General features: G+C 40.8%; 1 protein-coding gene across 1 annotated transcript; it reads right to left on the minus strand.

The window, feature by feature from the left end:
* Positions 1–480: 480 nt before the first annotated feature.
* rd3 (retinal degeneration 3, GUCY2D regulator) lies at positions 481–12694 on the minus strand. Its single transcript, XM_086264468.1, has 4 exons — positions 12599–12694; positions 7044–9544; positions 5119–5427; positions 481–1680 (listed from the first exon to the last, which is right to left on the minus strand). Exons 3-4 carry the CDS (start codon positions 5412–5414, stop codon positions 1314–1316), a joined length of 663 nt encoding a protein of 220 aa, XP_086120594.1. The 5' UTR covers positions 5415–5427; positions 7044–9544; positions 12599–12694; the 3' UTR covers positions 481–1313.
* Positions 12695–13211: the final 517 nt, after the last annotated feature.

Genomic DNA, 13211 nt, shown 5'->3' on the forward strand with positions numbered 1-13211 from the left:
CGCAACATACCATTTCACAAAATACAGAATTCATTCAGTAATTGGTTCAGAAAAGATATGGGCTTAGATCTATATGTGTCTTCCATGTGTGAAGCTGGCTCCAACATTACCCACAGTGTATCTCAGCCACCGGCAGCCTGGTCGGAGTCTCACGTAGCAACAAAAAGAGGACTGATCAAGTCACACCCTCTGATTTTCTTTTTTAATAAACCTGATTTAAAGATTTGAAAACAGACTTTGCTGTTCTTCTTTCAGCTCTTAGTTACTTTCCCCATTCATAGCAGTCTTTCTACATTTAGAAAGGTTTCGTACGTTCATTTTCTGCTTGTAGCTGATGAGAATTGCGGTTGCAAAAGTGCAAGTCTGATTGTGTGTTGAAATAAGTTTTTAACATGTATATTATGTTAAAAATGCGAATCGACTCTGTATTGTTGAATTATTATAGTAAGTCTTATTCATAACCATTTATTCTCTCATGAACAATGTTTCAAAATCAGTTATTTTTATTGTATTGACATATAAAAACACAGACACTGTCAGTTCCTCTTGTATGGAGATAATGTCAAGATGTTTATGGATGATGGATGAAACCTTTTATGTATTGCTGAATAATGGTGGGTGACAAATGGAGCAGAAACAGCAATTAAAGTGCGTCAAAGCTTTTACTTTGATCTGACAGCCTTTGATGATTAATTCCTCTTCCCCCAACCCCTCCCCTCCAACATCCTCTTGCAAATAAAGAGCACAGGAAGAGAGCTTTCAGTTCACCGACCTTGGATGATGAATTATGTTCCTGGGTCCTTCTGTGCAGTTCAGGAGGGAACGTGTGACTCACCTTCTCATTGGATTAAGTCATTTGTTTTAAGACTGTTTTCCTTCTATACAAAAACTGTATGAACAAAATTTATAGCCCAGCCCTGCCTGTGTAGTCTGACCTAGCACCAAGTTTCTCCTCCCAATAAACAGCAGTTTAAATTAGATTAATTTCCCTATTAGGCTACATTAAAAAGCCCTCAGTGCTTAGATGCCAAATCTCTGCAAAATGAAAGAGGCATCACTTCAAGTAGTGATAATCTCATGAAAATTCTTTCAAGTACGGAAAAATATTTAAAATATGATAAACTAGAAAAAAGACACTTCAGATAAGAGAGTAAAGCAGGGTCAAATGCTGATTGGTACTGTACTGTAAAACCAGGCGGACAGATGGACTCATCCTCTCTCCTGGTGCAAAAGTGGACACTGCTACAAAGCATTAGTCCTACTGAAACGTCATTATCATCATCATCACCATCTCTGTCCCGTGAACTCCCGCATCAAACAATCTTACTGCTGCCGGTTCCTTTGTATCTAAAGTCAGGCATGCTCCACACTCTCTGCATCTTCTCGTCCTTGTCCATCCCTCTCTCCACGTCCTCTGACACGGTTTTGAGGTCGCTTAGACCCGCCCCTTCAGCTGCAGCAGTGGTCAGGCCCACTGTGCTTCCAAACGGGTTGATCTTGATCCGCGATCTAAAGTTCATGAGGGAAACGCTCATGGCACGTTTGTTGTTCCACTGGCGAGCAAGTCGCTCCGCCTCCTGCTCCTCCTTCAGGTGATCCAGAGCCTCCATGAGGACAGAGCGAAACAGACCAGAAACTTCATGCACTTCGGGCTCATTGGCCTGCATGGCCTCCCTGAACCTGTGCAAAGAAATGAAACAGTGATTGTGTGGTTGTCAGTGCGATGGTTTTGTAATTGGCTTTTTTCTTTTGGTTGTTTTGTGCACCCTTTCTACAAAAAGACGCCATTAAAAATGTTTTTCATTTAAAAAATATGAACATTATTAGCAATTAGCTTCTAACTAACTCATACAACAAGTTTGAATCATTTAGAGTCACATTTCCCACCTCTATATACTTGTTAGGTTCAGATGCTTGTAAACAAAAACATCAAATCAGCTAATCGCACGGAAGCAGCTCAGTGCATTTAGGAATGGAGACTTCATAGAGACGACCTGCTGAAGCTCAAACTGAACATCAAAAGGGGCAAAAGAAAGGAGATTTGCTACAAGACAGACTGGTCTAAGTATTTCAGAAACTGCTAATCTGCTGGGATTTTCCCGCACAACTATCTAACAAGCAGATTTATTAGATGAAATCTGAGCATTGTGAGATAACAAATGGTGGAACCTAGGTTCTTTGTCTTGTGTCCTTAATGAGTCCAGTGGAGTGACAGCAGATGCCTTTTAATACAAACGTGCTCACATTATAACACCTGCTTGCTCTTCTAGCTGTGAATCACTTGAGATCCTCAAAGCAGGACTGTCTATATATATGCTTTGCTTTTTTTTTCTTTTCTTTTTTAAGTAAAGTGCACGTGTGAAAGCGACTATGGTCAAATGATCTGATAAAAGGATGCTGGTCAGAACTAACGCTGGAACTGCAGTCAGTTAATGAGCATCATCATTTTCTAGCAAATTCTGTGTTTCTTTTGTCGGTACGTTCGATAAATGAAATCTTTCACACGTCCCATGACATGTAATGCTCAGAGCCATCTTAACCTGCCTGTAACAGATGAGGATCCACGTGATGGCAAATGTTCCTCCTCTGCCAACAAGTGCCTGAGGCCCTAACAAACCTTTAAATAGAAAACCTGGGAACCAGTTGCTCAGTAAGTACTTCAAACTGACTCATAATTGGCCTTTTGATCAACTCATGCTAGCTCAGATTTAGCATCTCTGATGTTGCTTTTATGATTCCAAAAATAGAATTTTAGAAATACAGTAAAATATTCCTATTAAGGATACAATTTAGTTTGGCAAGAAATTTTAAAAGAAACGGAAATCCATCCTTAGGGCTTCATATGTCATGATCCTGGGCTGACTTCTCAACCCTAGTAATCTCACTCAATTATAATAAATACTAGTTAAATGTATTATCTAAGGTAAGATGTTCAAAAACGTGTTATTAATGTGTTTGGCTGGCACAAAACTTTTCTTTTCGGTTGTAAAACAGATTAAAAATTAACCAACTTTACCAATAGAGTCAATCAGTTTCATTTTATGTATGAAATTGAGTAAGTTTAATATAAATTTAAAGATGACACTTTTAACAATTCCACAGAAATCAGACTCACCAGACAGAATATCTAACCTAAAACTGCTTGTTTAAAAAAAAAAAAAAAACAACACTTATTTTGGGGCGGGGGGATCTCCCAGTTGCCCTGTGGCAGCTGGAACAGGCCCCAGTCTCCCTTCTAACTTGAACTGGACAAAAATGGATGAATAAATGCAATTTTACTTTGTTAAATACACTTTATAGTAAGACAGCTGAGTACTTTGCCAACATGAGGCAAACTGAGATTGTAAAAACATGGTAATCTTGGTCCCTGCTGTGTTGGTGACTTCCACTTACCATTTAGCACCTCACCTCTTACTCACATTAACGCTGTTAAACTCTAACAAGGCACCTGGAGCCTCTGCAGCTTTCTACGAACAGACGCTAAGATGAGTTCAGGAAGTCTCTGTCGGAGATTAAATGGCTTTGAATGCACCAGAGCATTAAAGTCACGCGTCAAATGACGGAGAAGCTGGCCATCTTATCAGTTTGCCTCACAAAACCTTCCCCTGGTCTGTGCCAAAGAAGACGCTTAAGTGTGTCTCGTAAAAGTGTTAACACAAACAGAATTAGGGAGGGGTTATAGTTGGTTACAGACACAGACCAGTAGCCATTCCTGTTATAAGTTTTTGAAGACCACCAGAGTGCCTCGTGCCTAGTTGATGCAATGTAGTCTCAAACTGTCACAAAAGATTTTGTTGTCTTAAAAGGAATCAACACAGTCAGCGACAATACTCAGGTCAGTGTGGATTTTAAATGATACTCAGTTGGTACTAAAGGGTCTAAACTGTGCCAAAAAATAAGCCTCATGCATTACACCACCAGGAGTTTAAACACTGATACAAGGAAAGATGAAACTATGCTTTCTGACCCTACTATCTGAATAATGTACCAGAAATCAGGACAGGAGTGGCACTCAGTGTGGTCTTCTGCTGCTGTAGCCCACCTGCTTCAAGGTTTAGCGTGATGAATAACAAGGTGTATTCAGCATGGTTGCATAACCATCAGCTTGAAGTCCAATCATTCTCCTCTGAACTGCCGTTCACTGGATATTTTGTCTATCCAGTTTAAATATCTCCACTCTGATGCTCAATTTGAACTTCAGCAGGTTGTCTTGAACATGTCTACCTTTCTAAATGCATGAAGTGTCCAGTGGGTGTGTCTATAAATACCTGAGCGGGAAAAATTAAAAAAAAGGCCAGATCCAACTTAGCCTCTAGTACTTAGGAAGCATGCTAACACAGCAGTCCCCAACCCCCCGGGCCATGTGAGTCGTTTGGTACCGGCAGAGAGTTGAGGCTCGGGTGTGAAATTTATGTTTTTTAGGGTTTTATCGGTTTTTATCGTTGCTGTTCCCCCACTGTCTGTTATGAATAAATCTTCTTTTTTTGGTACCGGTTCTGGTTTTATTTTGTTATTTATCCGCAGCACCTTACAGGCCAGTCCGTGAAAATATTGTCGGACATAAACTGGTCCGTGGTGCAAAAAAGGTTGAAGACCGCTGTGCTAACACACAAAACCAAAATAGCAGTAAACTTTGTACCACATTGGCTTGTTAGCATTGCCATGTTGGTTATGGGTATTGTTACAAAAAATAAATACAATTATATATTTAAATACATTCTTACAACATTGGTGATCTTATCTTTCAACTCGAAGCACAAATCTTTTTCTAATAAATAAAGCTAAGGTTAGCATGCTTGCTAGCTAAATAGCTTTATTTATTCATTGCACTGTGTGAATGTATGTGATTGTGCTGTCATTATTATCCAGTGTTAAATAATGTGTCAATAAATTTAATCTCTGAGTTCTTTTTTTCTTCTTCTTCTTCTTAGAGAATAGAAGCTAACTTGTAGCTATCCTCATTCATTTCATAAGTAGTCATGAGATAGTAGCTCTGAAGTCAAACTGTCTTCACATTTAACAAAATTAAAGTAGATTTTTGGCGACAAGGAAACAATATGGTATGCTACTAAACTGCTATAGTGATTTTCATCTCACGCCTACTCACTATCACCTTACTTGAGTATGACCAGCCCACAACAGGATGGGGGCACCTTGGCACAGAGGTCCTCCAGGCCAAGCCTCTCGCCTGTACTGATGTTGTAGGTGGACCGGGGCGTGCTGGCTAGCCAGCTGTAGTCGACCCCAGTCTTTGTGCGTCGGTACTCGTTCTCCCTCTCTCGCTGCTGCTTCTCAGACTCCTTCAGCTGCCAGCTGAACTCGAGCATCAGGGTGTCGGTGACCACGTCGGCCGGGTCCCGGCGGGGAGTCCGGTAATACGGCTCGTTCCAGCTGAACCAGGAGGCCATGGCCATCCTTCACTGTTCACTGATGAGGGGAAATGACAACCAGACTTCAAGTTTATTTCTGAAAGGCTGTGTCTGTGAGAACAGAGCATTCATTCAAACAGGGAACAAAGTCAAAATCAGCCTAATCCCAGATTAGCTGAACTGAGCCCACATCAGCTGACGACTCAGCTGACGCTCTTTTATGCATCCAATTGGCAATACAGGTTGCGCTATTTAATCTGCATTAACCTGCCAGTTCCTGGACATCTGCAAGCCACTTTGCAACCCACCTCTGTTGCCTGCTCTGCTCTGTGAACATTTTCGCTTCTGCTGTCCCAGAGCCACACTGCCAAACTTGAATTATAGCAGATGGAAATAACATTCTTATTCTCAATCGAGTGATAAATAAATAAATAAATAATGTGTTTAGAAAGAGACACGCTTGAAATGTTTAATTAGAATCTGTGGATGTTTGAAAATGGTACCAATAAAACATAACAGACAGCACAGAGTTGACCTGCAACGAGTTTTAATGAACATTCATTTTGTAAAACAAAGCATCCTCTGAAGTGTGTTCGATATCTGCATATTTTTCAAAAAGACAACATCCACCATGCTGCGTCGGCTCTTTGTTCTGCAGGTGTCATATCCGCTCCAAAGGATCTCTATTCAAGCCCATCAATAGTGGGCCTTTTGTTAGCTTGTATTAAAAAGCACAGCTGTGCAGGCCACTGATTCATGTGTCGTGAGTCATTATTCAGGATTTTAAAGCATTGATTTTACATGATGGGACTTTGGCACCTTTTTTTTCTAAATGAAAAACACTGTTTCCGATTCACAGCTTTAAAGCTTACAAATCTAAGTCCCATTTTTAGTGGTTTTTCTAGTATAGCTGTTGTTTTCAGCATGACCAGCCCCTTTAATGCTTGACCACAGTGTTTTTATGGTAGGTTAATCTATTTACATGCTGGAGGTATCTTCTGGGCCACATCAGTTGTACATGCGCCTCCAGGTGCTGTGGCTACAATAAAACATGCGCTGAGAAAAGGTTTCACAACAGAGCGATGGAGTGAGATTACAGCCATACCTCGACCCCAAGTGTCCAGCACTTTAACCCCTAAAAATGGAGCAAGTAAAATAGTCACTGCATCAGTATGTTTTACATCAGGAAGGATAAAGGCTGCATTTTTCAATCTATCAAGTAATCTGAACACAAAACAATCTGATAGCATCTTCTTTTTAATCAGAAGTCCAAAATATTAAACTTGCTAGGAAGTAAAGTCAGAAAAAATAAAAATAAAAATAGGTGAGTCTTTTAAAGAGAAATGACATAAACTAAAACCACAAAATAACCAAGCATTGAAAGACCTGTAATCTCAGGTTGTTTTTGTAATATTTGTTAATAAATGACCTAAAAGATCACTGGATTTCCAGCCATTGTCAATTAATTTCTCTGTCAATAGCAACCATTTAAACTGACCACTCCTTTCAGCCCTGAATTGGAGACTGGTCTGCTGCTCTCTTTCAGGACTCCAAATCTGAGTGATTTCTTATTTATAAGTGGCGTGAATACCAGAAAAAAAATACATGCTTTCTTGAAGTCAGTTTTTTCAGCCTTTATTTTGAACCAGCTTGTTGCTTCAAAGAATGCCTTACCTCTTCCTTGTTTCTGAAGTTTTCTTTGGTCTCCACAAGATATAAAATCACCGTAGAGCCGGACAGTAAAAGTCCTCAGAAAGCAGAAGAGCTGGGTGGATGTCGAAGAGACTGGCTGAATGAAACGCAGAGAGAAGAGAGAGGAGAAATGGTTTTTCTCTCGCCTCCTCTTCCATCCTCTCTCAGCATTATCGCCACCTCTCGCTCTCCCCTCCTCCTCCCAGGAGCCTCTCTGGCCTGCCTTTACTTGTTGCAGGAGGTTGGGGGCACCATCTCCAATGGGAGCCGTTGGATCATGGCCCCTGATGAAGTGCTTATGTAGCTCTTTACGATCCGCCGTTGCCATAGAGACACTTGTAAGCCTATTTGTCCACAATAAGCTCCATCAGCTGAAAAGGGAGCCTGAGAGCGATGAAGAGGCAGATAAACAGGACAGAGTGGGTTGAGCAGCGAGAAGGAAAGAGGAAGACAAATCAAAGAATGTTGTTCGGAGGACAGTGTTAGTGGCGTGGGAGCTCGGCGGTGCACGGACAACACATGCGGGAGGTCATCCTGTGTAAATGAACAAATTAACTTCCCACAGATAATGGGAGTCACTGGGTTACAGTGGATGGTCCTGAATTTTTGGAGGGGAGGAAATGTGCTAATTACAGGAGGAAATGTTTGTCAGTGTGTGTGATGCACAGGATAGAGTCCAGACTTAATGTGCAGTTGTTGTGTAGGAGGAAATCAAGGTTTGTTGGCTTATTCTGTGTGTAGGTGTGAGTAGCAGCAGCAGCAGCAGCAGCAACAGCAACAGCAGCTAACCTCTGACAGTTTCCTTCTGTGCATTCTCACTCCAACCTTAAAATCCTCATCACCCTTCCATTACAGCACAACACCATCCTCCTCTTTAGCGATACACCGCTAAATAAAATGCTGGATGAACCGCGACCTCTGTTTAGTCACTGCAGAAGAATCCATTACTGAGAATGCTCACTAAGTAAAACAAGAGAAACATTTATATTCACTGCTGCATCTTCTAATGATAACATGGTGACACCAATATAAAAAGAAATAAAATAAAAGCTCTAAATGTGTCACAATATTTATGGTTCATAAAAATATTGCAGCAAACAATTCAAGCAGGTCTGAAAAGTACTCTTTTTTCACAGTGACATGACAGTAAGTTGGCGTAAACAATACTCACTGTGAATACATGCATTACTACATCTATTATTTCTTGCTATTACAACAGAAACAGGGGATTGAATTTAGAAAGTGTTGTGTCCTAAGTGCCTGGCTAAATGTAAAAAAAAAATTGTAATCATGTTGAGGAACTATTGAGGAAGTCAAAAATCAAAAAATCCAAAGATTATGTAGTTAACATTTCCCATTTACTTACCTGTCATTGTATACACTTTATCTATCTCATATCCAGAATCATCAGTTAGCCCAGCATGGATGTCTTTGAACTATGGGAGGACACGAGAGCATCTGAAGGAAACATGCAGGCACAAGGATAACGTACAGGCTGCACACAGAAAGGGCCCTCGAGTTGGTAGTGCTAACCACTATACAGCTGCTGTAGTGATGCCAGCCATGAAAACTCAAAATGTATTCATAAGAATCCTGTGGGCAACACTTGGCAATGGTGGGGAGGAAGAACTCCCTTTGAACAGGCTTCAGGCAGAACACAGATTATAGAGAGACTGTTAACAATAAATCACAGCTTAAGCTAATATCGTATCAAGGGATAGCATTTCCCATCATGCCATGAGGCTTAAAGATAAAGATGAGATGGTTTAGCAAGCTGCACCCAAAGACCATATGGGTGCATTACACAGTCCCAGGGGCCTGCTAATGAGCAAGATCCAAATAAAATCCTAGAATTTTACACACAGTCAGTCAGTATAATTATATGGCAAACAATATGGCATAGAAAACGGTATTATTTGTAAGATAAAGGCATTATAAATACTCCAAAAGGAATCAAAAGCACAACCCAGTTACTCCAGTTAGCAGAAGTGAAGCAAAGCAGAGAGCTAGTAGCTACAGCCACTTGTATCAGCATCCACCAGTCATCCAATAATAAGACTTAGTACAATTTCACCAGGAGATTTCAGAAACTGTTTTTGTTTTTTGTAGAAAACTGAGCATTTTAACATGAGCTGAGCTCAGAAAGAAGGCTCAAAACTCACGAAACTGTTCTTTCTTATATGCATGCCACAATGTGCCCCAAAAGTATGTAACAATCTATATAATGACACAGTGTTAAATTAAGAAAGTAAATCTGTCATGTGAATAAGTATGCAGTCACTGCGTTAAGAGTATGAATATAAAACACAAAGAGCTTTTTCAGTCGCCCAGGCAGCTGAAGACATTTATCCTCCGTGCAGATAGAGTGAAAGTGTGTAGGGGGAGGGTGCATTGTCTGGATTGGAACTCAGCCACAGTCTCCTCAGCCCTGCCTGATCGGGTGTGGTGCATCTCTAACCAGGTCAGCTCCACTCACCTGTTTCCTGGAAGAGAGATAAAGACAGTGCGAACAAGGAGAACAAGAGTTCACATAATTCAAGTCTGTCTGCAGTCAGCACACACATCATATGAAAGAAGTATGACATGCTGCAGCACTTCCTTGTGTTTCTGTAGCGTTTTTACGAAGGCGCTGTAAAATGAAGAGGAAGTATTTTTCTGTAAATAAGTTACAAAGTGATTTTTTTAAACAGGACAGATTATTACACCAAGCAAAACTATGGTTAAAGTGCATAGACTCTACACTTTTAGAAAGTATACGGCTCCTTTACTGGAATGATGAACAATAATTGTCGGTAACACTTTATAATACAGCCTGTCACTTAATTCTCCTGTAATTAAATTGAATATCAGGGTATTATATTTGAAATTACAATGCAATTATATTTATCTGCAAATACTTAAAGGTAGGTGCACTAGAAATAGGGGTAATAGATCAGATTATTACAGGAAACAAAAACTATTAATCCATCCATCCATTCGCTTCCACTTATCCTTTTCAGGGTCGCAGGGGGCGCTGGAGCCTATCCCAGCTGTCATAGGGCGAAAGGCAGGGTACACCCTGGACAGGTCGCCAGTCTGTCGCAGGGTTAACACATAGACACAGACAGCCATTCGCACTCACATTCACAACTATGAGCAATTAAGAGTTTCCAATTACCTAAAAGTGTTTTTAATGTAGCTCTTAAGTCAAGTGGGCACTCTGACCATTTTCTTTTTGTACATGGTCTAATCTGTTTAATAATAGTAAACTACAACCTAAAGATCCTGTGTCACCTACAGCTCATGATTAAGTGATATTGATCAGTCAAAGTCTCTATACTGCCTAATTTCCCTTGAGTTTTTATTAAAACATGAATCTAAGGTGGGTTTTCAATCAAAAGCTGCACATGCACTGAGTTTTCGGGCACTTCTTTACAAATAGAAGATGTAATATAACACAGGATGAAGGCACTGAATACTTCCAAACATCCAACACAATTGTGTCATGGTTTCAGTCTGTCTGGCTGGATTGAGGCCTCCACTATCCAAAGGTAGTCTCTCTGCCACAGTTTGAAGGTGACAGATGGGCAGGTAAGCTCTCGCTGTAATCCAACCAGATGACAGTTTTAATCCTCTAAAGTGATTCCCTCCATCCGCCCCATGTTAAACTCAGAGTGAGCGGCGGCAGGGCTCGGACAGTGCGTCACCGGCACGGAGTTCATTTGGACGGTTTGGCAGATTTGATGTGTGATCTGACGCATCTCACTTCTGGGTAGCAAACTGGTTAGACTCACACTGTCTGCATTTGCACCTAGTCGCAAACAATTACCAGGCGGGTGAAAATTGCTTCAGTGGGACAGCGTGGTGTTTTTCTGGGAAAATAGGCTCTTGAATGGGTTTCCGTGACTGCCCGAGCATGTTTTGCACTAAATGATCAGAAAGATTCCATCAAAACCAGTCAGGATGTGCATTTAAAAAGAAACCATTCCACATTTTGCACAATTCATTCATCATGCTTATTTTAGCATGAAGACTGGTACTGTGCTGGTAGCTATGAGCTCCTAATGAGAGCTTTGCAGGCTTATTTTAATGTGTTGTTTTATCTAAACTGTGAAGCACTTTGTAACTGAGTGTTTTTTTAAAGTGCTACACAAATTATATTGTTGTTGTTTTAAATATATGCCCTAAATATGTGGGCTACTCTTGTTTACTGTGCTGCTACTGGTCACAATAATATAAGGAAGCTCTTTGGTAAAGTGAAACAGTGAAAAAACAGTGAAAAACATCAAATGCAGAGGGTTGTTTGTTAGTCTTTATTTTAGCTGTCATAGGGCCAGAAGTAGGTTATACCCTTGACAGGTTGCCAGTCCATTTCAGGGCCAAGAAACACAACCATTCACACTCATAGTCTATTTGGAATCAACAGCTAACTTAACCGACATGCTTTTGAACTGTGGGAGGAAGTCCAGTTTGAACCCGCACAGACATGGGGAAAATATGTAAACTTCACTCAGATTCAAATCCGGGGCCTAACGGTGCTAACCCCTTCATCCATCCTAAAAAACAGACAAACCAAAAAGCCTTTTCTTGGTGTTTCCCGTTTTTACACAGATCATTTTTCAGGCCTAAACTGTTCCTTGTAAATTTCCTGTTCATGCTCTGTTATGTTATTATTTCAACAGGTGGCAATTCACTGCAAACAGCTCGGCATCAAGCATCAAAAATCTTTTTGCCATTCTAGTAAATTTGCTTTGATTACTAAGAGTGAACAAGGTGGTTTCATTCTACAGCTGACCGTGATAAATAAACCTCTTAAGCTCCGTGAGGTGAACAGGACACGGCAAATGTAGACAGTGAGTCAGAGTGACTCAAGCAGGGGATTGATTGCAGGAAGCCTGGAAAACAATACTGAGAAGGACATCATGCTCCAGTGAGGCAGCTGGTCGCACTCTGGTCATTTTCATGTATATACTGGGATTTGCATAAATCCACTCAAGTTCTCACTCAGTTTTATCCATGTTAAAATCTGCATTTAAATACTTTGTAATGCTTTGAACTTCCTTTGTGCTGAAGTGGCCTGCATCTAAAGTGATTTTATACTGAAGCATTTTAGCAGTCTACTTATAATCACAATGAAACCAGATGATTAAGTTCCTCTTAGAGCCTCATGCTTTTGCAATACCCAAACCCACCACAAGGGGGAAGAAGCTGACCACGTTAGCTGCCGAGAGGCTTCATATACACCCCGCATAAGCTCGTTTATATCTTTATCTCTGCAAGAACGTCGGGTTTGCTTGTAAAATAGTCACCACAGGTTTTGGGTGGAGAAAAACGGGAGCAGATGGAGCAAGCTGGTTTGTTTTGAGAACTCATGCTTGACATTCTTGAGATGAAAAGCCTGAAAAGTTGGACCAAACAAACAACAGGCAGCCTCACCTGCTGAACAAACATTATTCCACATGCATGAAAGCATTCCTGAACTATCAACACAAATGAAAAGGGCGAGGAGGACTTGTTATCTGTTAACGGAGGGACGTGTGCAGAAATGTCACACTAACCTTCAGAGCTCGTTGCGCATTAAAGTGAAGTGTCATGGTCAGACACGGTGCTGAAAGTGAGCTTTGTTTCATTGTCAGCCTCTTTTCCACACGCGTCGGGCTTTGTGCGCTCCACACTGAAGTAAACTGAGTAAGAGTCACATGATGAGCCGAGCACAAAACACTGGCACTGACGTCAGAGGTCCGTTCCTCTGACACTGACTTTTTGTCCTTTTTTTTTCAGATATTTTCTCTGTTCCGTGATAAATATCCAGCTTGTGATTTCCCAAAACGGTTTGATCTCGCCACAGTCTTGTATTATCTCCCAAGTGACAATCTAAACTCTGGTCTCATAATCTGACCTTGAGCCCTGACCTTTATTTACTGGTGTGAAAATGCCCCCAAACTCTAACTTCAGCAAAGGTTTAGTGGATAACCTTTAGTTGTTGCTTAAGTCTACAGAGGGTCTTAAGCTTTGTGAAGCGCGAGTCTTCACAATCTATTGTGTTAAAGACTAGAGCATAGAAAGATAACTGCAATACATGCTTACAATACACATATAATCTAGAAATATGCCAGGCCTGAGGCCTTAACTCATTTAGCTTCTAACTGCATTTTAGTCTACTTGGTAACA

Source organism: Aulonocara sp. 'chitande type north' Nkhata Bay, linkage group LG15 (assembly GCF_057382095.1).
Source record: "Aulonocara sp. 'chitande type north' Nkhata Bay isolate Kocher_YH1m ecotype deep benthic linkage group LG15, A_spYH_male_GT1.1, whole genome shotgun sequence".
Lineage (NCBI taxonomy): Eukaryota > Metazoa > Chordata > Actinopteri > Cichliformes > Cichlidae > Aulonocara > Aulonocara sp. 'chitande type north' Nkhata Bay.

Bases quoted from the DNA above. Each gene is read 5' to 3' on its own strand.
- rd3 (XM_086264468.1), bottom strand. From the start codon at position 5,414: ATGGCCATGGCCTCCTGGTTCAGCTGGAACGAGCCGTATTACCGGACT. The intron at 1,681-5,118 runs GTAAGGTGATAG...TTCTTTGCACAG, and splicing joins TGTGGGCTGGTCATACTCAA to GTTCAGGGAGGCCATGCAGG.